Here is a 25,132-nt window from a genome sequence, read left to right as displayed (position 1 = left end):
TAACTCAAGTTTTTTTCTTGTGATATGAACCAAATGAATGTTATGTCAAAGTCCAAATGTGCACATTACATATATTTTGTTAAATTCCAAGCCCTACTGTACCCTAGATTCAAAGAAGCTTTTGGTTGTGATCCTTGGGACCTATACAATCTAACAATGCCAATTAGCTACCTCTAATGACATAAACATATAGCATAATTGAGAAGAATACTGAATGTTAATGGCTTTGCTGATAAAATTTTGGTTTTCCAACTCTTTTGAACGAAAATTCGATTCATTTTTTGGTATTGACTTGCCGTTGGAATTTTATAAGTCTAAATTGAAGGGAGACAGAGAAGGAAACCGAAGTGATTTTGAAAAAAAAAAAAAAAAGAAGATAATTTTGCACCATATTTTCCATATACCATTTGTTATAATGGAGTAATGGTCCTTTTATGAAGCACAATGTGCAAAGCAACTGAGCAAACAACAATTTTGCACACAAATACAAACCGTAGGAATTTGACAAGCTAACATTCTTCCAAACAGCAGGAAAAAAAAAAAGAAAAAAAAAAGGGCAGCATGTCCCCACAGTGTGGGCACCTAACATGCCATACTCCTATACTTCATTAAGGGTCCAGGTTGGCCTAGTTTGGTTCCATTCTCCTAAAACATTTTGCTTATTTAGCAACAAAAAAATTTTAATGAAAATACTATATTCTATCCCCAAACATATTATTCGTCCCATCGTTCTGTCTCAATATTTTATCCTATTCCATGTGAAAGTAATTTACTGATTTAACTACAAACATCTCATTTACGAAAGGTTAGAAAATATTTTTAAAATATAAAATAATTAAGTAATAATTTAATTAAAAAAAATCATGTTAAGTTATTAAATAACTTAAGGTTTGATTCTAAGATCATGATTCTAAATTTAACAAATTTAGTTAAAAAGACTATACATATAAGGAATCGATTGTCTTAAGCTTCGAAGAAAAGCAGCCGACTACCATGGGCATGGAGTCGACTATTTTGACAATAAAATCTAAACATAGTTTTTTATGTAAGATAACAATTAATTGTCAACTTAAAGCAATTAACTGCTATAATTGAAAATGAGTAGAACCAGTTTCTAATCCTAACGGAATTGGCTATCAATATAAAAAGTCTTCCAGAAATTAATTTAGGCTATAGCAATTGATTGTTATAAATGAGGAGTCGATTGCTCTATAATTGACTATTAATGGAGCTTTTTTAAAATTGAAAGGAGTTAATTGCTATATGAAGCAATTGGCTACTTAAATGTCGAATGCATTTCATAAAATAAAAGAAATTTATTGTTTTTATAAATGAGTAAATTATCTTATTTCAAAAAATATTTTAGAAATAAAAAATATAAAATTTAGTCGATTGACTTTTAGATGGAGTTGATTGCTCTATATGAAAAATTATAAATTTAAAAAATGTAAAAAATAATTTCTCTTTTAATGAAAAATTTGATTATTCAAATATGTAAATATGTTCTTGATGATTCAAAAGAGACATATTTCTAATAAAAAATTTAATTAAAATAATATAATTACAAAGTCACAACCTTAAGTTTAATATTTATAAATATATATTAATGTGAATTCATTTAAACAATATAATTAAATAATTTGAAAGTAGAAAACTTTCTTTCTTTTTCATCATCTTCTCTCATTAAAGGCAAGTTTCTTTAATATTATTGTTAGAAATATTGACTCAAATCTCATAAGAGATTTGTTTTAGATTTGTTTAAGATTTATCAGATATTACTTGATGGACAAAAAGACTTGCAAAAGAAGAATTCTAAGAGAAATGAGATTTTTAATAAGTAAGTTTGACTTGCAATAAAAAAATTATAAAAAAAGAGTAATTCTTAATAGGCAAGTTTAACTTACAGAAAAATAATTCTAAGATGAGAGGGATTCTTAATGGGCAAGTTTGTATAGTTATAAATATGTGAAGTCTCTACAAGGTTAGATATGAGAAAAATATGTAAGAGAGTTGTAATGTTTTGTGGGATACACACCCCATAGGAGTATTGAGGCTTTACGTCTTGTGGATGTATATGCTTATTTGTAAGTGGACTAGAGGAGACTGAGAAGATCCACATAGGTATAATGTATGAGAGCATATGGGTATGTGTTTGGTTATGTTAAAAAGGTGTATAAGAGTTCGGGTTTGTGTTTGTTTGGGTTGAGAATATTTCATAAGACTAGAGAAGATTAAGAGTGTCTTATTAGTATTTATTGTTGAGTGAGGTTGATGATTTGATGTATGTTTGTAATTCTCTATAACTAGTGGATCTTGTTTCTCATCCGTGGACGTAGATTGATTGGACCGAACCACGTTAAATTATTGTCTCTTATGTTTTTAATTTATTGTTTGATTTCGCTTCCACTTATGCGATTGGATTGAAGACTTTTAATCCAACAATTATTTGTTACAAAAAAATTTTATTGAAGATAAGGTAATTTCATTCTTATCAAGGAGTATTTAATAGTTTATTTTGCTAATATAAAATAATAACATATAAGATTTTATTATATATTGGAGGTATTTTCGGTTAACTTTTTTGCATATTATAATTAGTTAGAGACAAAATAAACTTTAAAAAAAGTAGCATGTGCAGCATGCTTGAAGTCATTTCCTTTCATAATTGAACATCCAAATTATTCTACCCAACTGCACGACAAGGATGCTACAAAAAATTTACAAATATCAAATCATTCAAGTTCCACTAATTATTTTTCTTGTAGCCTTGTGATTTTCTACTAAAACGAATCAATTAATTTAGTCATAAATTAATAGATCATATCTTTAAATTCATTCAATAACTATATGTCATATAAAAAAATATAGATATATAAAATAAAATTGATGGGCAAGTAGCATGACTCATTTTATCCCGTGATATTTTTTTTGTTGAAAATCACCACAGTTTTGAAACTATTTGTTGGATTAAAAAGTCTCAATTCAATTAGGCCAATAGAAGCATAATCAAATAATCAATTAATCATATAAGAGATAATAATTTAATGTGATTCGATCAAATTAACCTACGTCGATGGATGAAAAATAAGATCTACTAATTATAAAAAATTACAAACATACATCAAATCAAATCAAACACTAATAATTAATACCCATAGACATTCTCAAACCCCTCAAGTTCTATGAAATATTCTCAAACTAAATAAACATATTTCATGTGCATCATTTCAACACAATCAAATATATAACTATATGCATCTATATATCATATTTATGTAGACCCTCTCAGTCTCTTTTAGTTCACTCACAAACAAACATACACACTCATGAGATGTAAAGCCTTAATACTCTTTTCTTACATATTTTTTTCATGTCTAATCTTATAGAGACTTCACCTATTTATAATCATACAAACTTGTCCATTAAAAATCTCTTTTCTCTTAAATTTTTTTTTTTGTAAGTCTTATTAATCATCAAATACTATTTAATAAATCTCAAACAAATCTTATATGAAATTTGAGTCATTATTTTTAATATTTTCAAGAGAATAAAATTGTGTGAACATAAGGGTATTTAGTAAGCATTTTAATAAGAAAGAATTATTTAAAAATAATGTTGTTTTGCAAGAAAAAGCAAATGGTTTGACAGCACACAAAACCAAACAAGCACACATGAGTGTGAAAATGTTTCAACTCAAAACAAACCCATAAAATATAAACAATTAATTTGTCCAGCTCATAACACAGCAAATCCAAACTTAATTACCAATTAAGACTGAATAAGAAACTAAACAAAACGACAGCAAACACCGTGAAGTTTCGAGTTTAAAATCATAATTATACACAAATTTGGACCGTATGAACTATACTTAGGCTTGGTTTGGATGCTGTTGTAGCTCCAGTGAGATAAGATTGTCGTGTAAATTTGTGCAAGTTGTCCTGATGAGATCCAAACGAATAGATAGTGCGATTTAATTTTCATCAGTTGCTCACCAGACTGTTGACATTGATTTTTTTTTCTTCTTCTTTTATTGTTTTTCTTTTATCCTTTAAATTAAATCCTAAAGATAAAAATTATTCTTACAACTTAATTTTTTTATTTTATAAATTTTATTTAAAAATTGAAATAATAAATAAATAAATAAAATTTATTATATAATAAATAAAAATTATAAAATAATAAAAAATTATTTCTAACAAAACTATTATTAGATATAAAAATATTTTAATAATATTTTAATAATTTATTAATTTTATAAATATTAAATAATTTAAGTTTATTTTTATTAAATATTTTGTATTATTAGCTAACATCATTAGTCCAAATATTGACATAATAAATATTGATAAAAGAGTCTCATATGTTAAGATATTATTGTTTGTTTTTTTTATTATATCAACTTGCCATTAATAAAATTAGTACGTAAAATAAAATATTTAATGAAAATAAAAATTGAATGCTTAATCCTTATTTTTTTCATAATATCAAATCATAATTCAAAAATAAAATCACACACTGTACCATTATATCAGTAACATTAATTTTGTAAAAAATGCAGGAAGATAAGGATGTCCACGTGACATCTCTCCCTTCCTCCACTATTTTATTTTTATTATTTTTTTTATTTTATTAAAATTATTTTTTATTAATAAATTTTGTAAAAAAAAAATTAATGAAGATAAGAATTATGAAACTATCCATATTTGATTGTTTTGATTACTATCGATTTAATATAAATGTGTTTTTTTTTTAAATTAAGATTAGATAAAAAAAATTTTTAAATGTTTTTTTGTTTTGAGTATTCACGTGACACCTTTACTTTTTATTTTTTAAATTTTTGCTTTTTTGTTTCATTTTTTTCTTTTGCTAAATTCTTTTACTTTTATCTTTTATAAATAAATTTTGTAATAAAAATTTTTATTGAAATAAAGATAATAAAATAATCTGTATTTGACATAATTCACCATGATCTAATTGTTATACTTTTTTTTAATTCGAGATAATTGGATTGTTTTTTTTTTAATCAAGCTCATATTAGAACAAAATTTTAAGTATTACATCTTGATCTTAATATATATAAAATTTATATTTTTATTATTTATTTAATTTTATATTTCTATATATTATTAAAAATATTATTTAAAAGCTTAATTTTATAAAATCATATGCCATTTCATTGATTTTTTTATTATTTTTTTGTTTTTGAAAATTTTATTTATTAGATAAATTTATTAAAAAATTAATTAATATAAGAATGATAAAATATCATTATTTGATGTATTTCGATTCATCACAATCCAATTAATTTTAAAAAAAAGTTAGATTAAGTTTTAATTTTTTAAATAATTTGAGTTAAGTTAGAATTGGATTTCAAAAATTCTATGTGACTCTATTTAAAATATATAAAAGAATAAATTTTATTATTTATTTAATTTATATTTATATATATGATATCAATAAAAATATTATTTAATATTTTAATTTAATAAAAAATATATTTATATATAATTAAATTATAATTTATGTTTGAAAATAAAAATATTTATATTTATCTTTACGTTACCATCTACTAAAATTTAGCATAAAAAATTTTCTTCTCTCGTACGAAAAATATAATTTAGAAAATAAAAATTATACCACGTAAAAGGCGGCGCTCATTACAGTATAAACTAAACAAATATACCCAATGGGGGGAATCTTCAAAGTTGTCCTTACAGGTTTTTGGAATGCACGTGGCAGAACAAGAGTGGCCAAAGATTCAAGAGAAAACAGGTAAGAACATCAAATAGACTTACCAAATTGATAATGCTTAGTTGGCAATCAAGAGATGAACAGATATTTCTGACGTGGAACAAACTAGAGTACGCGTTTAAAGTTTCAATCATTGGGCTCTCTTTCTATCTCTTTCTTTCTCCAATATTCCTCTCATTTATAAATGCGTTTGAGTGGGGAATTTTGTGGAAGAGAAAACAAAAAGCAATCTCTTGGTTTTTGTTCATATAAAGATTTGGTCTTTGGGGCTCCTTCATAGTAATCAAGAAAAGCGTCTTTGAGGTTTTTGTACGGTTCTTTAAAGAAAAAAAAAAGAAAAGTAAGAAACAAAGGAAAGGAATTGAAGGTTTCAAGGAAATGGTTTTCATGTGTGAGATTTTCTTCACAGGAGGAAAGTTGGAAGAAAGAGAGTGGGAGAAGGAGAGATAATAGAAAAAAAATAAAGAAGAAAAACACTTAATTTGCTTAAAAAGCCATAGTAGCAGAAGTAGAAAAGAGAGATTTTTAAGCAAGAACAAGATCCCAAAGTTTTATTTCATCTGCTTCTCTGCTGGTAATTCTTTTTTATACGCCTTTTTTTTAATTTTCATTTTCTTATCTGTTGTTGGTTGGTTTTGTTCTTCTTATTTGATCAATGATTGTTGATGTGGGAGTAGAAATTTATTAGGTCATGTTCTGTTTTATGCTGTCTATGTTAAACTGAAAATCAAATTGCATAATTAGTTGCATTCATATTTTTTGGTATTGTTTTTTTCTTTTAACAGGGCTATTGGCAATGTCTGCTACAATAATCAGTGATCCAATGGTGGCATCAGCACCAGCACCAGAAACTCAAACAACATCAGCAAAACTTGTTGCACAAAGTGAAGTTGAGTTTGCCAAATGCGATTGCTGTGGGCTAACCGAGGAGTGTACCCCAGCATACATCGAAAGGGTACGCGATCGATACCAAGGCAAATGGATATGTGGCCTCTGTGCTGAAGCTGTCAAAGATGAGATTCTAAGGACAGAAAGGCTTATTAGTACTGAGGAAGCAATGGCAAGGCACATGAATTTTTGCCAAAAATTTGTCTCCTCCGGACCGCCTCCTGATCCTACAGTTCATTTAATATCTGCTATGAGAAATATTCTTAGAAGAAGCCTGGATTCTCCAAGAGGTTTAAGATCAACCCCAACTAGTCCTACAAGAAAGGTTGGTGAAATACGGGGTTCAGGGCTTACTCGGTCCGAAAGTTGTTTCCCTACCCTGTCTGGTTGATAGAGACAAATGGAAAGGAAATTAATAGAATGGAAGTGAATATTGTTGGGAATTCGATTTGATATGCTGCAAATGAAAAGAATAGAGCTTATGGGTGTTTGGTCATAAAAGACTTGGGCTCGAATTCTTCCTTCTTCATGATTGTATCATTGATTAAAAGGAAAGAACTAAAAATGAAGTAAAAAATGAAAAAAGAAAAAGAAATTGATGTTTAAGTTTAGACATAGAAGCTTATGTAGATTTTAATGTCAAATATAGAACTCCTTTGTTGTTAGAAATCTAATTCTTCTTGCAGAAAAATTACAGTTCTTTACCACTCCTTGAATCTGCTTTCTTATACCAAGGCAACAAACTTTACATTATGTTTGGACAAGTTTTTTACCAAATAGTTTGCATTTGAACTTGAAGAAGCATTCTACAATTGAATTTGAACTTTTTTCAACCAAATCGAAACATATTTTAAATGGAAAACTTGTTACCAGTTGTGAGATTTTGCAAACGTGGGTTATGAACTTGGTCCTTTTTTTTTCTTTTTCTGGTGACCCTGGTTTTTGGAAATTGAACACAAAGTTATGTTGGTCAAAACCAAAAATTTAATGACATTCATGTTTAATACTAGTATTCAAAAGGGAAAAGCTGTGTTTAAATTCATATTTTTCCAACTTAATTGTTAAAAAAAATCCCCTATCTAAGTAAAATAATACTCAGCTATTTAATTAAAGAATTTACAGAATCTCAAATCTAGGATTCTGTCAACAAGAGATTAAAAAATTTTGGATATCTGGTTTTGGGATTTGCATGATTGGATCAAAGAATATATAGTTCCAAAGTTGAGACGTACATAAATCTAAGAGTAAAATGGAATTATTCAAATAGTTGATTTCATAGATTCTATTTATGCAGAGATGCCATTAATGGCATAATGTTCTTTTGAGATACTCCAAATACCTAAATCAAGGAAGTGCACATGATGAGCTTAAATCTGTCTAAAATCACTCTACATCCAAACATGAAAAAATTGGATTGAATGACAATTTCAAAAGTTTTAGCTTGAATGGCATGGTTAACTCTTATTTGGTGCATTCCACGTCCAGGGATTTCTTTTTCAAGGGGGTAGAGCAGAATTCAGAGCTTCAATTTTTTTATTCATTCCACTTGTATGCCAATGATATGACTTGATTCGAAGCTTTAAAAAATCCTTTTATGAAAAGGGATGTAGTATAATCATGGTGGATGATAAAGTGGAAGCCTATGTTGAAGGGAGCATGAATTGGAAAAAGTATGATTGGATGGCTAATGGCTAGAACTGGTTAACCAATAGCAGTATAATAGTATGATTGTATTACTATTTAGACAGCGACTTCACCCTACATGAGCCATAGAAGTGCAATATTTGTACTGGACAGTGACTGGACTCTTGTAGCAGAAGCTGAGATTCCTAAAAAAAATTAGCAAACAGTGGTAACCAAAAAAAAGGTTAAAAAGCCTGCCAAGAAACATGACAACAACCAAGACAAAAGCTTTCAATAAGATTGAAGATCAATTCATAGTACCAGTTGTGGACAGCTCTGCTCTGCTGCTCTTGTAACCCTTGGAAGAATGAAGTTTCTGGAAATGGATTCAGTGCATGGTTGCTAAGTGAACTAACAAGATGTCCGAACAAAACACAAGAAGTGGGGTCTAGGATTCTGATTGGGTCCATCAATGACAGATCATCTGACTCAGATATGGACCCCACCAAACCTGTTTATTTTGATCAAAACAAAACTTAAAATTATTGCTTTGTCTTATTGATAAAACAAAATGGTAGAAATGGTTGCAAAGGAGATTAGGCAGCCCAATTATGTCATACATTTTTTTGTGCATATACATTTCACTCTCCTAAAGGAAAAAGTTAGGTGTTTGCAAGGTATGATATTGATTTTGGAAAAGAAGAATTGTTGGAATGGTATCCAACAGCAGTGAAAAAAAAAAATACTACTAGGTTTCTTCTAAAAAATCTAATTGTCTTTGTCATTGTTTTCAAAATAAATTACCTTTGGCATTTTTATGTTCCCATCGTATAAAAAAAAAACCCTATTTTCCTAAATTCTTCCGCCAAAAAATGTTAAATCAATCCAATCAAGGAAATTAATGCATAGAACACTAATTGTTATTCATTATATGACTTTGGACCCTCCATTCATCTGATAATAATTGATCAAATATAAAGCTTCTTGATAATTTCACATTTTATGAGATGAAAGATCCTAAACTTGAGTATTTTCTCTCCAATTAAGTTGATAATCTCTTCCTTTCAAAAAAAAAAAAAGTTAATAATCTTCTTAGTTTATTTTTAATTCGGTGAATAAAAGTTAATTATATTTTACTGAAGACCAAATTTACCCACTCTATCCAAAATTACCTTATTGTTCAAGGATGGAAAACGGATATTCTTATGATGCACCAGCTAGACTGAGAGACAATATAATAACAAAAAATTGACTATCAATGTCTTTAAATTGCTGTGATTAGTTAGTTTCTTGATATAAACGTCGTCTAAATCCTCCAAATAGTCAACTATATTATTTTTAAGAGTTAATTATAGATTTGATATTCAAACTATGATTAAATATATAAATTGATACCAAAATAAAAATAAAAATTTCATTTTTATTTTCAAAATATATATTGTTAGTTGTAATCTTGACGTGTTAAGATTAAAATTAACATAATACATATTTTGAAATTTCGGAATGTAAATTATATATTTTTATTTAGATATCAATTTATATATTTAATCAAAGTTGATGTACAAAATATGTAAATACCTCTTAATCCTCCGATCTTCCTTAAGTAGTTATTCATTTAATCTTCAGTTTATATTATGCTATTTTTTTTTATTACTCCTAATGTATTTTATGGATAAGAAGGAAACATGAATTTGTTTCTTTTTGTCTTTCTTTTTACCTTTATTTTTCAACAATATGAGTTTCTTCTATTCCAATGATTAGAATCCAAGTTGGATATGACTTTAACTTTTAAATAGAAAAAAAAATTAGGTGGTGACTCTTGTATTAAAAAGCGTAGGCTAAAATTTTCTCTATCATTGCATTCTTTTTTAATCTATAACCATAATATTTAAATAAATTTTGATTTAAATATTTCAATTAAATAAATTTGATATTAAAAAAAAAGATTATGATTCTATGGATCAGAACTCCTGCAATTGTTTAACTCTAACTGCTCATCATGTATGGGAAGTGAAGATGGAAATGAACGGAGTCAGGACAGATTTTTTGCTCAATTTAAACTTGGCCCAACTTTAGTTTTTTTTTTTTTTTTTTTTTTTTTAATTCAATTTCTCATCAAACAAAAATAAGAATCAGAAGCAAAACAACAAATCCATTTGAGCAGGAAAAAAAAAAAAAAAACTAATTCACTAAAGAGGCCTTAACATACTGCCGAATGCACAACAATGAATATAGTTTTGTTTTGCTCTGAACAGCCGCATTTGATCCATCCGATAAACACCCACTTAGTTATCAATCAATGTCATATCCATTACACTATAATTTCTCTTATACCTACCTACAAAACGAGAAAAGAGCAGAGATTAAAACCTAAAATTTCTACTTTCCATCAGGTTTCTCTGTTAATGATGTAATGTTATATCTGTCCACATTGGCTGTTAGTACCTTAATCATTTAAGGTAGATAATTGCATTTGACAATATGCAATGTCAAATGAAAGAAAAAAAAAAGGGCAAATTCAATACCGTTCTTTGATAATAAGAATTATTACAGTAGACAGACTAGACCTGCAGTTTTTTTCAAGTTTGCTTTAAACATGGATTTCTTCAGTGCAAGGCATAGGAACATTTTGCCTTTCTTTTTTAAAATTCTATATGTTATTATTTAAGTTTTTAGGCAACAAATTTTGTGAACCAAAGCCCAGTCTAAAGCACAAAAGATCTCGGGGCTATCAACGATGCAAACGAACAAGGCCGGTAGTGTTGATTTTGCAGGACATGTAAAACTGGGTTCCTTAGGCCGACCCTGCGTGTGAGAAAATGAAACATAAGAAAAGTAACAAGAAAAGAAATTAAATGACTAGTGAAAATGGTTAATATATGCTTAACCATGTCGCATTCCTAGCCGAAATTGATTCCTTGTGCCAGAGGTAACTCGTTCCCGTAATTTATTGTGCTGCCAAAAAATATTAATGGAAGAATATGTTTAAACAACCACTGGCCCCACTTTTGAAGATAAGCAAAATGCTGAACTAATCTTTCTCTATGGCAACTATTGAATATAGCATTGAAAAGGATGTAAAAAAGAGGTAATGGAATTCATAATCAGGTTTACCAGGTTGAGCGTCGCATATACTGTTTCCAAGAGTCACTTCCAGCTTCACGGCCTCCTCCTGTAGCCTTTTCACCACCAAAAGCACCACCTATTTCAGCTCCATTGGTTGGTATGTTCACATTAACAATGCCACAGTCACTTCCTTGAGGCCTGCATATGAAATTAAGTAAGAAGCATAATTTGTAAATTACAATTCCATAAAAAATATCAATAATTTATTGATTAACGAGACACCTGGTAGAGAGACTTGCCCAGTCCATTTGAAGATAACTTCAGGTTTACGAGTGAAGACAGAACTGCTTAATCCTTGAGGAACAGAGTTGTTTATTTCAATTGCTTCTTTCAAAGTCTGTAAAATTAGTTAAGGTTTCAGAAAGCAGCTCTTTGCATAACATTAAAACATGAAAGAATTTGTTTAAGGTGTCTCCAATGAACAATTGTAGCCACCGTCTACCTAGACCAAAATAGGAAATTTTGGAAGAAGAGGTTACATTAAATTTCATGACATAAAGAACTGGTGCAAACAACTCTTCTTTAACAACGTCAGCATTTGGAGAAATCTCGACAATTGTAGGCTGCACAAAGTTCCCCTCAGACTCTATCAGTCTGCCACCAGTAAGAATTTTCCCTCCCTGGAAAAACATCACAAGATAGAATAAGGTCAGGAACCACAGCCAAAATACAAAACAACTGAAATTCTGACCAAATGAGCTTCCAGTTGCATCAAACAAGGCGTACATGAAGTCAACACATAAAGCTTGATGCTGCAATGTAGAAAGTTTCAAGACTATCACCTAACAATGTTGAAAGCTGAGATCTTATTACGAACAATTGAAAGCTAAAGATAGTTATTCATGCACAATGTAAGATTATAAATACAAGTTCTTTGCTTTAACACTCTGACATGCCTTTATGAACATTTCATGCAAGTCCATGACACCCACAAAAGTTATGGTGGAAGATTGTGTTAATGAATTCATCAAAAATCAGTCCCAAGCTTTAAGTTGTATTTTATTGCACTAACACCCAAAAATTATTCTATAGTAGATAAGAGAAACCTTAGATGTGGGTTGAATGTTGTGTAAGAGTGAAAAATAAATAAATTAAGAACACACCTGTGACTTGATTATTTCTATTCCTTTCTCAAAGTTCTTCCTTGAAGAAGAAGTATGCAGTGGCCCAAGTAAGGTACCCTTTTCTAATGGATCCCCTATTTTAATTTGTTTGTACACACCAAGTAGCTGGCCAAGTACCGTCTGATATATACTTTCATGAAGAAGCTTCAATACAAGCAAACAGAAAACTCAGCAGAAAAATCATTGGCAGCTGTCGATACTCAATATATATCAAAATTAAGAAGATTCACATAATTAAAAAAATACCAGTCTACGGCATGTGGTACAACGCTGACCAGCAGTACCAACAGCAGCAAATAGAACAGAACGAACAGCTAACTGTACATCGGCATCATCCATGACAATTATAGCATTGTTTCCACTTAGTTCAAGCAAGCATTTACCAAATCTCTCATTCACTGTTTGTTGCACCTTTAAACCCACCTGCAGTTAGAATGTGCAGTATAATTAAAATCTTGGTGTATTACAAGTATTCATGTATCTAATAGATATCGAGAAAAAAGTTCTTGCTAATTGATATGCAGAAATATCAAATTTGAAATGTTTCTTCAACAATTAGTAAGCTGGTGTTCTTTTTTTTTTTTTTCAACAAGAACATACAATATCCTATCCTGTCATTCCAAATACAAAATAGGCACAAGATAGAAGTACCTTCGAACTCCCAGTGAATGAAACTAGATGAATGCGTCTATCTTTTGCTATTGCTTCCCCAATGTCAGCACCACCACAAAATGATGTGAAAATTGCACCTGGTAAGTTATTCTTTTCCAAAACTCCAGCCACTAGCTTTGTCATTGCTATGGTGACCAAAGGAGTGGTTGGAGCACCTTTCCTATAATTCATACCAGTTTTCAAGCATAAAGGTTGTACGTTAATGTATGGAAGAGAACCCAAATCTGTTTAAAGCAAATTACGCTAACTAAAGAAGAGATGAATTATTAAGTAGAAATATTTTTAAGCAAAACAGATTATGCAATTGGATTGTATTTCTTAAACTATAAACTGCTGATCACCATGGCTAACGCATCAATATAAGATGTGGAAAAAGCAAAGAGTTTTTGTGATCTTCCAGAAGTGTGATTATCTCATTATAGCACTACAGAATTGAACCAATTTATAGTTCAAGAAAAGGAATGAAGTACGTGCTAATGGTCCTTAATGTGAAATACAACAGTAGAGTTTACTATGGCATGCATTGTTGTCAGAACCAGACAGGACCAGCTGTCAAACCTGGAACCTGAGGTCAATCCAGTTCTTAAAAATTGGAATCAACCATATGTTCATTGAACCGGTTAAACCAAGTTAGACCAGACCAGATTAACAGGATTCGACTGGGTTTTGAAAATTTTTATTATTTAAATGAATTAACTGGATTTGACTGAACATCCAACCGGTTCAACCTCAGGTCTGGTTATTAAAACATTGGTGGCATGATGATAAAGTTCCATCAAAGGGAATCAAGGATATAAACACCATAAATAAATACCAAAAGTAAATTCAATAATGCAATAAATAGCCAAGGATTTACCACCAACAAAATAAAAAGGTATAGTACTTGATAAACATGATTCTACTAGTTAATATAACTGGAGTTTACAATTAATTAGAAAAGACATAATAGACCCACTAACAATTTTATCGACTGAATGGTTTAAATATTCCCCAAAAATGTGAAAAATAATAATCGTAGAAAGCATTGACATCAAGCCTTACCAAACAATGCAGTTTCCACACACCAGCGCAATGCAGGCATTCCATCCTACACAATATGGGAATTATAAATAGAACAGCTATCACAATAACAACAGCAAATTCAGTTAATAATTTGATTCCTAGCTCTACTGTGAAAACCATTATAAGAAGAAACCAATTATCTTCAACATTGATCCATAGATATAAATCCAATTCAATAAAAACCCAGAAGCAACAATGTTAAGCAAGAAAAAAAAATTCAGAGTTATTCTAGTATCAGTTGTCTCACAAAAGTTTAAGCTTCTCAGCAGCAAAAATGCCAAGTTTATAAATAAAGGAAATGCAGCTTACCAAGAACAGCACATGGGAAGTTGAATGCCGTAATTACACCAACTATTCCAAGAGGATTCCACATCTGTTCTCAGAATACATGAGCATAATGTCAACCTTCTTCTCGGACTTCATCTATGAGTCCAAGTTAAAAATGTTTAAACAAGTAGCTCACCTCCAACATAATGTGATTTGGACCTGTTAACAACAGAACCAATCATCTTTGGATGAATTTCTACCATATAGAGTATCATACATATCTACATACATATTATACTGTACCAAATAGTACAATATCATCGCATGTTATACTATATTTAAAATAAAACCCAAACTGATGACAGTTACTAATAATAAGGAAATGCCAACTACAACAAACATGAAAATTTCAACATTCCAGCAAAAATTTAGCACTTTAGTTCATCAAAAGTTCATAAAACAGAATTGGAGCCATGCAGAAATCAACCACAAGAAGATGTATAAACTAGTGACGACTAATGAACTTATGCACTTACGTTCTGAAGGTATTATTGATCCATTCAATTGCCGGCTTAGCCCCACAGCAAAGTCACACATGTCAATTATTTCCTGCAAGATTAACATTTTACAGTTATAAAGATATAGAAACTACATATATAGCTAGTATAATTGTCATGGATTATTACAGATTTGGAGAATGAACCAGTAAAACAACAGAATTATCCACTCAATAAAGAACAATTATATGAATATTATATCATGATAGCTAATGTGGGATAGAATGAGATTAACAAAGAAAAAACATAAGATGTGCCTGACAATCTTCCACCCATGATTGGATAACACTTATACACCTTAGTACATTACAGCGTTGCTGCCATCAAAAGAATCCTTGCAAAAATTTCATGATCTCCACAAATAGTGCAAATGACAAAAGAAAAAGAAAAGGACTTGCTGTAAAAGAGAAAATATCTTAAAGTAAATAGTACTGTTACACAATTTGGTGAATTCAAACCATGAACCATGAAAACCTTAAATTTAGAAGCAAGGTCTTGTTGATGCATTGCTTTGATTATAAATAAATTTTCTTTTAACAGACTAATCTAGTACATTTTCCCTAGAAAATATAAATTGACAGATGCCCATTACCAAGTACCTCTTGATTCATGTGAAGATTGAAGAAAATATTTATACTAACTCGAGCAAATAATAAATGACTTGAGAATTCACAACCGCTAACAAATTGTTCAATATGGGCCATCTTATAACATATTAAATGCAAAGAATCAATTTAACAGTTGCAAAACTGCATAACATACTTGAACTTCTCCAATTCCTTCAGGAAGAATTTTTCCCATCTCAAGTGAGACAAGGCGGCCAAGTTGCTGTAGTTTGGTTCTTAATGCATCACCTATTTGTCGAACTATGTCACCTCTCTTAGGGGCTGGAACCTGAAAAAATATATCAAGTATAAAAGGTTCAGAAAAGTAAAAATGCCATAAATAAATGTAAAATTTCCAGCCTTGATTATAAAGATTAGATTACGGTATATGTTCATCTTACTTGCATCCAAATCTTTGCTGCTTCGTTGCAAGCTTGCATCCCTTCCTCATAATCTTGGATGGAAGCCTCGGTAACATCGGCAATTTTCTGCATGAACAACACAGAAATAATAGTAACTTTAGAAGATGGAAGGAAGTAATGATTTCCAAATGCTTGCATCAAGTGGTTTTCATACTCCGCAACTAGCAATTATTGTAATATAACTCCATTATTTGAAAATGCACAAGCAAAAATAAGAGAAAACCTGCAACATAAAAGTAAAAGATAAAATCTTCAATTTCCCAGAAGTAATGCTATTCAAGGCAGTAGGATTGAGAGGGTTATTCTCAAAGAAATTGAAACAATGTATCTGCCACTCTGTAAAGCGCAAGGAACGCAAGGTCTTAACGTTTTCTGTTCTTCGTTTTAATAAGGATACCATAAGATTCATTATTTTATTTTTGCTAAAGAAAGGGACTGTTCCATCAATCATGATCACTGTCCCCACAATTATTAATAATAAAACCATATACCATGATCAATAAACATATCCATAGAATAAGAACCTGATTATTAGCAGGATTCACAGTAGAAATAACAGGGCCACTTCCTTTCCAGGTGCCATTCACAAAACATCCCAAATTGCTAGAACTCAACCCGATCTCACTCAAGAATTCGTACTCTTTCCTTGAAAAACCCATCTCTGCATTTACACGCACAAAAAAAGAAAAAAATTAATTTAAAATCCAAACAAAAGATATCCCAAAAAACTCAAAAAACAAAGTGCAAAAACAAGACTTTCAGACACCCTTTTGATAATCGATCATGAATTTGGTCTCTTTTACCTTGCTTTCTCAGAGTTTTTCTTGGGTACCAAACAGAAGAGAGAGAGTCTGAAATCCTGAACTTTAGAAGAAGAGTGGGAAAGAATTCTTACTTTTTTTTTCTTTTGCAGTGAATGAGTCGTTGTTGACGTGGAGTGAAGAGAGAGACGGATGGCTTAAGTAAAGGAGCAAAGGACAGAGTCTAAGACAGGTTGTGGTGCATGATTGGAAAAGATAAAGTGAACGGAGGCGTGAAGTAATGGGCTAATCCTAAGATTAGATTGAATACTGATTTCTGCCCATTATTATCATTATTATTATTATTATTGCTGGCTGGATCAAGTAGCAATGTCCTCCATTTTCTCATGATCTGCTCATCCCATCTAATTATTTTATTTACTTTTTTGGGGGGCTGTTAAATCATATTACATTATGAGAGTTTTCAATTGCCTTCTTTGGTATAAGAATTATTTGATTGATTAGCTAACTTTCTTAAGTCCTTGCTTTTTTTGGTTCTTTTCAATATTCACAAGGGAGGTGAACAAATTAATGAGTTAATATTAATGATTTTTAAATTATAATAAATATTTAATTTAATATTTAAAATTTTAAAAAATTTAATATGATATTTAAATTATAAATTAATTATTAAAATGATATTTATTTTTATTGTGATTAATTTTAAATAATAATATATAATGAATAAATATTTTTTTAATATTATATTAAATAATGCTTTGAAATAAAAATCATGTTTTGAAAGAGGGTGTAATTATTGTTTTCAAGGTGAGATGATGTATATATCCTTTGATTTATATTGGTATTATTATATTTGATTTTTATTAAATTTTTAATTGAAATGATGTCCTTTAATACAATTCAATAAGAGATTTTAATAATAATATAAATAAATAATGACAGCAAAATGGAAAAAAAAAAGGTAGAATTTAGAGTTCATGTTAAATTTTTTATGAAGGGTTTAATTTAATTTTTTTCTAAAGAAAAATTTTGAATTGAAGTGAAATAACAACACTTTTGTAAGTGTTTTATTTTATTTATAGATGGTTTACTTAATCTAAGCTAAATAACGAACAAAAACGCACGTGCATCCATTTTCGGGCTTAGATCCGTTTAAAAAAAAAAAAAAAAAGGAAAAATCCAAAATCTTTAGAAATTGCCAGCCCATTTCCTTCCTTCTTTTTCGAACTTCTTCGTTCGAAAAAGAAGCCCCAAAAAAGCCATCAAATTTCATCTCTCTTTAAATCTTCAAACCCTAATCTTCGTTTTCCCTCGAAAATCATTAATTTTTCTGGTTTGGTCATCGGTAAGTATTCAAATTCCCTATTCAATTTCTCGTCTGAATTCAAGGCTGGGGTTTCCTAGCTCCTTAGCTGAAAACCCTAAGTGTAATTTCTCTTTCTAGGAAATCTTTGAAAAGCTTGATGTTTTAATTTAGATAAGGAGATTATCAATGAGGAATACTTGTCTTTATAATTCAAAAAATCCCAAATTTCATGGGATTTTCAATGGATTATCTGCTTTGATTCTATTTTTCTTTTTCTACACCCGGCTAGATTTCTTAAGAAACCCTCATATTGGCCAATCGTCTCGGCTTATTAACCATTATTCGAATAAAGGAAGTGATTATGCTGGTGGGTTTGATCATGTCAGTGCTATTCGTCGAAAAATTAGTGAACTTGATGCTAATTCATCAAATTTAGCTGTTAGGAATGGTCAACAGAATGAGTTGAATGTAAGCTTGAGCAACCCTTCTTTGTGTTCTGGATTGCTTGATCATAAGGGTTTTGCTAATCAATGTGAGTTCTTGAAAGCGAATCCGCAATGTTCTTCGGATGGATTCTTTGATTACATTAAGTTTTTCTATTGTGGTTGTGGAGAATTTAGGTTCGTGGGCTATTTGATGTTGGGCTTTTGGCTTGCTGCTTTGTTTTATCTATTGGGTAACACTGCAGCGGATTACTTTTGCTGTTCATTGGAGAAGCTTTCTTATCTGCTTAGGTTGCCTCCAACTGTTGCTGGGGTTGCACTCCTTCCGTTGGGAAATGGGGCGCCGGATGTGTTTGCAAGTATTGCTGCGTTTTTGGGGACGGATACGGGTGGAGTGGGTCTTAATAGCGTGTTGGGTGGTGCGGTTTTTGTTTCATGTGTTGTTGTAGGGACTGTCTCCCTTTGTGTAGCGGAGAAGGGGATCCAGATTGATAAAAGATGCTTCATTAGAGATATCTGTTTCTTCCTCTTTACACTCATGTCACTTACAGTGATATTGGTAATTGGTAAGGTGAGTGTTGGGGGTGCCATTGCATTTGTCATGATATATGTGATTTATGCATTTTCTGTGGCTGCAAATGAGATTTTGGGGAAACATGCACGGAGCTTGAAATTCGATGTTGTTACACCTTTGCTTCCTGTCCGAGGAAGTCTGTTTTCACAAGGAAGTGAAGAGGACATTTCTATAAGTAGTTCTCTTCTTGATGTGGACACTGAAAATGATCCACCCCAGCTCCCTAGTTCCCTGCCACAGTGGATGTGGGCTTCAAATGTTGCTATATATTCAAATCACTTCATGAAGTTCAGTCCATTAGATGAAGAGAGGCCTCCATGGGGTTGGACCGAAGAGGGCATGGAAACTAATGACTCATCATTCTCATGTTCTAAATTAATATCGCTCCTGGAGTTGCCACTGACAGTTCCAAGGCGGCTAACAATTCCTTTAGTTGAGCAGGAATCATGGTCAAAACCATATGCTGTAGGTAGTGTTTTATTGGCTCCTATTCTATTGGCATTTCTGTGGAATAGCCAAGGTGATGTGGGCTCCCAGGGCCGTGTGCTTTCATGGTTTATTGGTGTTGCAGTTGGTTGCACTCTTGGTATTCTTGCATATAAGCATACTGAATCTGATCATCCGCCTCGGAAGTTTTTAATTCCTTGGGTATTAGGGGGATTTTTGATGAGCATTGTCTGGTTTTATATGATTGCTAATGAGCTTGTGGCACTGTTGGTAGCATTTGGTGTGATTTTTGGAATTAATCCATCCATTCTTGGAGTAACTATTCTGGCGTGGGGCAATTCAATGGGTGATTTGGTGTCAAATGTTGCACTAGCAATGAATGGTGGTGACAGTGTGCAGATTGCCTTGTCTGGCTGCTATGCGGGTCCCATGTTCAACACACTTGTTGGCTTGGGTATCTCAATGCTGCTCGGAGCTTGGTCAAAGAGTCCTTCCTCATACTTGGTTCCACAGGATGGCAGCTTGTTTTATACCATGGGGTTTCTCATGTCAGGACTAGTCTGGGCACTTATAGTTTTGCCTCGGAATGACATGCAGCCTAGCAAGATATTAGGAGTGGGTCTTATAATGCTCTATCTAATATTTCTTTCTTTCAGGGTGAGCAGTGCCATGGGACTTCTATCACTGGGTGGTTTAAGGTGATTTTTGTTTTGGTTGTAATTAGACAGACCAGGTATAGCAACATGTTACAAAAGAGCGGTCAAGTTATCATTTTCCAACAGCCATTGACTATCAGGTTTTTATGGCAGAGAAAGCCATTGTTGTTTCTCCTTACACAATGTAAGCTTACAGATGTAACCTCAACTGACTCCGTTGTGGGCTTCCAGTATTTGTTGGAAAAATCTGTCAAACTACTTCATCTGTAAATTCTACCGCCATTGATATACTGGGAACATGTCTCATACTTTTGTTTAATCATTTAGTATCCCTTAAGCTTTGGACTTGATTGTCCCTGGGCACCCCCTTATATATAGTGGTTGTTAATTTTGCATCAGGTTACAGCCAAGCGTCTACAAATTTCTCAGCTGCATATGACTCGTGCATCCCTTATCTGACAGGAACCTGTTCTTACTTAATCTTTCCAGTAGTCAGGTATCTGACAGCTTATTCAGTTTGGCTAAATTCATTTTAACAACAATTTTTTGCCTTGATGGCTATTTATCGTTTGGTAAGAGTGATGCTGGTTTTCCTACATCTGGTTTTATCATATTCCTAAGCCCATATATGATTGATAAAGGAAATGAATACATCGACTTTATACGGCACCTCCCCTTTTTTATTTTAAAAAGGCAATGTGACATTAATCGCGCACGTTTGTTTGTATGGGCCAACTGATAGAGCTTTGCGCTCCGATTCACACTTCACTAAAAGAAAGGCATTAAACAATCCAAGTTTAATCCAACGTCTTCTGATTCTGTTTGTCTTTTTGCGAACTTCGATGAAACCCTGCTCTCTTTCTTTGTCCTTCCATGCTTTTACTCTCTGATCTTTCCCTCTACATTTTACTCTCCCCCTCTGCTAAAGGTTTTCCTTACGAAAGAAAAAAAAGAAAAGAAGTTGGTAAGAAAATATCAAAATCTTGAATTGAGATAAAAACCCTTCTTACAACTTAATACTATTAGCATCTCTAACAACGAAGGGAAGGGGCTATTTTGTACGAATATAAATAAACGAAAAACTAACAGTAGTAGTAGAATCATTCATTTTCCTCGATCATACGTGACAGTCACGTGTGCTCTGCAATCTTGTCAGTTCAGCATCTGCGTTTCTCTGCAAACACTCAGTCCCAGAAGCCAACGTTTCAGCGCTTTCAGTATTTCTGACTCCAAAACTCCAAACCTATCAACTCTTAACTAAGCGACTTTTATATGCTTAACACACTCTTTTTTTTTTCTTTTTTCTTTGAATGGTTTTATCATCCTCTGATCTTTCACGTACCCAACAACATTAATGTTACTATGTTAGTAACATAAAGCAGAAACTCTCTTAAATGGTTAAGAAGGAAAAATAACATTACCATTGCTTTGCAAGGGTGTAGTTTAGGAGATTTCTTGACGGATGGTTCAAGTGAGTCTTCATTTGGACCGCCACCAGTGAGGCCAAGGTCTCCACCAGGAAGCCTAGATTTGTATGGGAAGCGGACGCAGATGTTTAAGGTTCAGGCTTTGGAGAGAGAGATTGGTTTGCTTCAGGTTCCTGCATTTTCTGTTTCTTCAGACTGCTTACATTTGGTTGGTTAATTACATAACTTGAAGAGTTTATAGTAAAAAATTTAAAAAGGGTCTTTTTTGATTAATGTTCTCAATGCTGCACCATTTGTTCTTTTGGAAATGTAGAACCTTTTTTCAATGTGGAATCTTGAACGCTATTTCCACCTAAATTTAATGACAATTGACAGTACTAATTACGACCGATGGCTTGAATTTCATCTAAGCAAATAAAGGAATTCCGTTATGTACTTCTTTTACAATTTTCTTAGTTCCTCTGCTCTCATGACCAGAGGAGTTAAATTCTTCCTTTAAGTAAAATGAAATTCAACTCTTAGCCACATGGGAAAATTTTTCTGTTGAAATGAATGTTCAGTGAATGAGTCAGAACCAGTGAGTCCATAGCTCAAACAAGTAGCTAGTGCTAGATTTGCTTCGTTTTTTAGGTCTGTCAGCACTTTGATATGCAAACATTTTGGAAAGGAAATTGTGTCAAGAATCAATTGGGAGTTTATTTATCTCGATTTGCATGTTGTGCCAGGCTTGCAATGAAAGACAAATTGACGAAATCCATTTATATCATTTTGTTTGTTAAATACTAGATGTTCCATTTGTTTCATTCATTCACAGGTTTGCAATCAAGATAAATTGAGAGTTTTAGATATTGATGACCTGTATTTTGCATATTTTGGAAGAGCATACAATGAGACACTTTCCATTTCTTCCATAGAAATTTTTTGTAAACAGTAATAGGATGTAATGGTGTTGTATCCCTTGTTGCACTGTCTTTGAATAATAGAAGACAGAAACAGGGCTTTTTAGTATGCTTGTCTTCAAAAATGAAAGATTTATGAAGGCTATTCTTTCGATTGTAGATTTGTTGTGCGGTACCTTGAAAAAGTAGAACCAAATTTAGTTACAAAGAGATTAATGTAAATCCGACGAGCTACTTTTGTACTTCCATGCACTCAGGAAGAATTAAAATCTGTTGAAGGCCTTCAACCTGCTTCTAGATACTGCAAAGAGTATGTTCAAATTCCTTATCTTTTAAATGGTACTACATAATTATTCAGATCCTACAGTATGCTTTATTTTTCTGTCCATTCTTAAGGCTCCGTTTGTTTGGTGCCTTCATTTTTTGGTTTTTGCTTTTTTCAACAGAAATTGAAAAAAAAAAAAAAAAAACTGAAAACAAGGGATAAATATCAAAAAGCAAAAGTACCCCCTAGTATGCAAGTATACTCTATTGTTTTGGGATCACATTTGACAGTGAACTATCTACCAATTGACAGGGTTGATGACTTTGTTGGGGCTAAACAAGATCCTTTAGTAACTAAGTACATACCTTGAAACTATCTTCATTTCTTTTTCTTTAACTCCAATCTTGCTAACTGAAATCGTCCGTTTCCTTTACCAGAACTCAGAAAATCCAGAAATCCCAATCCTTCTGGAAGCACCTATGGTACTTTTTTCTTGCTCGTGCACGCTTTAGTATATAAAACAGTCCTCTTCTATGCTTCAGTTTAACTATGGTAAAATTTGCTTCTGTGGTAAAGGAAAAGAGTAATTCAAAGGATGTAAACTCTAAAGTTGTTTATGATACAGGAACTAACATAAGAGAAATATACATAAAATGAATGGATTCTCACTTTCTCCGTGTTAATTATATTGATATGCTGTGTTTAAGTGATTTGACATATATTATACAAAAGGCTTTCTCAAAGTGACCTTTGAATGGGCACTTTTCTTGTAGTGTTCAAGACAACTGTCTAAAGTTTTATGCACTAATCTTGAGCAGGGAATGGAGTTGTATTTTCCCTTGGGTCTGCTGCTATTTTAGTTGCACGTTTCACTTAAAGATGCCAAGCAGTTTCACTTGCTATACTTCATGCAAGTCCGAATGCCTCCCGTGTAACTGCTTCTTGGAGAATACTACTTGTCTCAAGTGTTAGAATTGTGAGGGACATTCATGCCCCACTTCCGCTTGCTGCTGTTTTGGGCCATTCTTCGATAAATGTTAGAAGGTAAATTCTTGGAGTGGTTGTAGAAAAGCCAGTTATAGCTCTTGTTGTCAATAAACATCCGTATATATCCTTATTTTACTGCAACCCTGTTGTTATCTCATTATAATTTAGTGCAGCTATTACCATTCCAAGCCCTGTTTTGGAAGAAAATTTTCTGACAGAACTTTGATGAAATACCTTGTATTGATTACATTTCAGATATGTTAGACCAAATTTACTGTCTGATATATCATATATGATTGAAGTTTGATGTTGGTCATTGAATAAAGGCACATGTAATGAAACTGTATTAGCTGAGGACTTGTTGCAGGAATCTCTATTGCCAGATATTAGTACTCCAAAAAGGTAATTATCCACAAATTCCTTCTCTTCCCTCCCTATGTCCCCATTTTCTTGAGCTGGTTCATGTTTTATGTTCCAACTGCCTTTCCTTTCACTTCACAAACCAGTCAAACGGTTCTACAAGGCAAAAGGCAAGATTGTACATCAACTAGAGCTTTTGAGTGAATATATTTACTGATGTACTGGTAGCTCTTCCTCATAGCTATCCATTGTTCAGAAAATGGGCTATTAATTATTACGAGTACATATACAATCTTGAACAATAGAATGAAGTTGACCATCTCTCGTTCCATAAACTCCCATCTTTCCTTTTCCTCTAATTTATAGAAAATTATGCTTAATAAGATCTTATCAATCAAACCAGAGGTGCAAGAAGAGACGTGTATAAATCACTGATGTCATATCAATTTCGTTCTTGAATCTCCCCCACCTCCCACACTTCCTTTTATCTTTTTTGGTTATAGTTGGCCGTTTATCTTGTTGGACAGATGTTCATAAACCATTGCACTGTCAGAACTGAAATTAACAAACATCAGCATGTGTTTGATACTTGGTAGAGAGCTATTCTCTGGGTTTTTGACTAACCATTAAGTTATCATAGTTTTAGATCTAACCAACCATCTTGGTGAGAGAGATATGCTTGGCAGAAATTTCTCAATGATCTATCGGTCTTTAAAACATCAAAATGAGGGTTACTAATCGCCTGCTTGGTATGCAAAACGCATACTCAAGTTTGAATATTCCCTCTATTTATAGTTCACTCGATCTTGTCTTGTACTGAAGCTGCCAATAAGCTGTTTTTTTATTCAAAGAAAGAGTTTCGAACCTGTGACTATAGATTGGCCAAAAAAACAAATGTCATTACAGCGAC

The 25,132-nt window shown here is 31.9% G+C and overlaps 4 protein-coding genes across 8 annotated transcripts; 3 read left to right on the top strand and 1 right to left on the bottom strand.

Annotated features, from left to right (window-relative positions):
* Positions 1–5,939: 5,939 nt before the first annotated feature.
* On the top strand, positions 5,940–7,349 carry LOC111318623 (uncharacterized). The gene is made up of 2 exons (XM_022921496.2): positions 5,940–6,325; positions 6,537–7,349. The coding sequence occupies exon 2, from the start codon at positions 6,548–6,550 to the stop codon at positions 7,028–7,030; it is 483 nt and encodes a 160-aa protein (XP_022777231.1). The 5' UTR covers positions 5,940–6,325; positions 6,537–6,547; the 3' UTR covers positions 7,031–7,349.
* Positions 7,350–10,769: 3,420 nt separating this feature from the next.
* LOC111274705 (aldehyde dehydrogenase family 7 member B4) lies at positions 10,770–17,031 on the bottom strand. Of its 5 annotated transcripts, none has more exons than XR_016334297.1 (16): positions 16,901–17,031; positions 16,622–16,758; positions 16,077–16,163; positions 15,833–15,964; positions 15,050–15,122; positions 14,710–14,732; positions 14,556–14,619; positions 14,226–14,271; positions 13,164–13,344; positions 12,759–12,935; positions 12,492–12,656; positions 11,868–12,008; positions 11,611–11,725; positions 11,377–11,526; positions 11,151–11,217; positions 10,770–11,067 (listed from the first exon to the last, which is right to left on the bottom strand). XR_016334297.1 is itself a non-coding variant. In XM_022859562.2 (16 exons), the coding sequence occupies exons 2-15, from the start codon at positions 16,754–16,756 to the stop codon at positions 11,163–11,165; spliced, it is 1,527 nt and encodes a 508-aa protein (XP_022715297.2). In that variant the 5' UTR covers positions 16,757–16,758; positions 16,901–17,031; the 3' UTR covers positions 10,770–11,067; positions 11,151–11,162. The 5 variants fall into 5 exon arrangements, 3 of the variants coding, with proteins under 3 accessions (XP_022715297.2, XP_022715298.2, XP_089611909.1); XR_016334298.1 differs by having other exon boundaries at positions 16,993–17,031; XM_022859562.2 differs by having other exon boundaries at positions 11,628–11,725.
* A 916-nt stretch (positions 17,032–17,947) lies between these two features.
* Positions 17,948–20,682, top strand: LOC111274704 (cation/calcium exchanger 4-like). The gene has a single exon (XM_022859561.2). The coding sequence runs from the start codon at positions 18,351–18,353 to the stop codon at positions 20,328–20,330; it is 1,980 nt and encodes a 659-aa protein (XP_022715296.2). The 5' UTR covers positions 17,948–18,350; the 3' UTR covers positions 20,331–20,682.
* Positions 20,431–23,245, top strand: LOC149511270 (guanine nucleotide-binding protein subunit gamma 3-like). The gene is made up of 4 exons (XM_089755138.1): positions 20,431–20,468; positions 21,667–21,880; positions 22,868–22,920; positions 23,188–23,245. Exons 1-4 carry the CDS (start codon positions 20,431–20,433, stop codon positions 23,243–23,245), a joined length of 363 nt encoding a protein of 120 aa, XP_089611264.1.
* Positions 23,246–25,132: the final 1,887 nt, after the last annotated feature.

The sequence above is a fragment of the Durio zibethinus genome, chromosome 26, assembly GCF_047325235.1.
Source record: "Durio zibethinus cultivar Kanyao isolate XHJ-2024 chromosome 26, ASM4732523v1, whole genome shotgun sequence".
NCBI lineage: Eukaryota > Viridiplantae > Streptophyta > Magnoliopsida > Malvales > Malvaceae > Durio > Durio zibethinus.
The sequence above is the reverse complement of the archived record's forward strand: the minus strand, read 5'-3'. Positions and strand labels throughout refer to the sequence as shown.

Bases quoted from the DNA above. Each gene is read 5' to 3' on its own strand.
- LOC111274704 (XM_022859561.2), top strand. From the start codon at position 18,351: ATGAGGAATACTTGTCTTTATAATTCAAAAAATCCCAAATTTCATGGG.
- LOC149511270 (XM_089755138.1), top strand. From the start codon at position 20,431: ATGGCAGAGAAAGCCATTGTTGTTTCTCCTTACACAAT. The intron at 20,469-21,666 runs GTAAGCTTACAG...AACATAAAGCAG, and splicing joins GTTGTTTCTCCTTACACAAT to AAACTCTCTTAAATGGTTAA. The intron at 21,881-22,867 runs GTTCCTGCATTT...CCATGCACTCAG, and splicing joins GAGAGATTGGTTTGCTTCAG to GAAGAATTAAAATCTGTTGA.
- LOC111318623 (XM_022921496.2), top strand. From the start codon at position 6,548: ATGTCTGCTACAATAATCAGTGATCCAATGGTGGCATCAGCACCAGCA.
- LOC111274705 (XM_022859562.2), bottom strand. From the start codon at position 16,756: ATGGGTTTTTCAAGGAAAGAGTACGAATTCTTGAGTGAGATCGGGTTG. The intron at 16,164-16,621 runs GTTCTTATTCTA...TTGTTCATGCAG, and splicing joins TGAATCCTGCTAATAATCAG to AAAATTGCCGATGTTACCGA. The intron at 14,620-14,709 runs GTGAGCTACTTG...TTCTGAGAACAG, and splicing joins CAAATCACATTATGTTGGAG to ATGTGGAATCCTCTTGGAAT.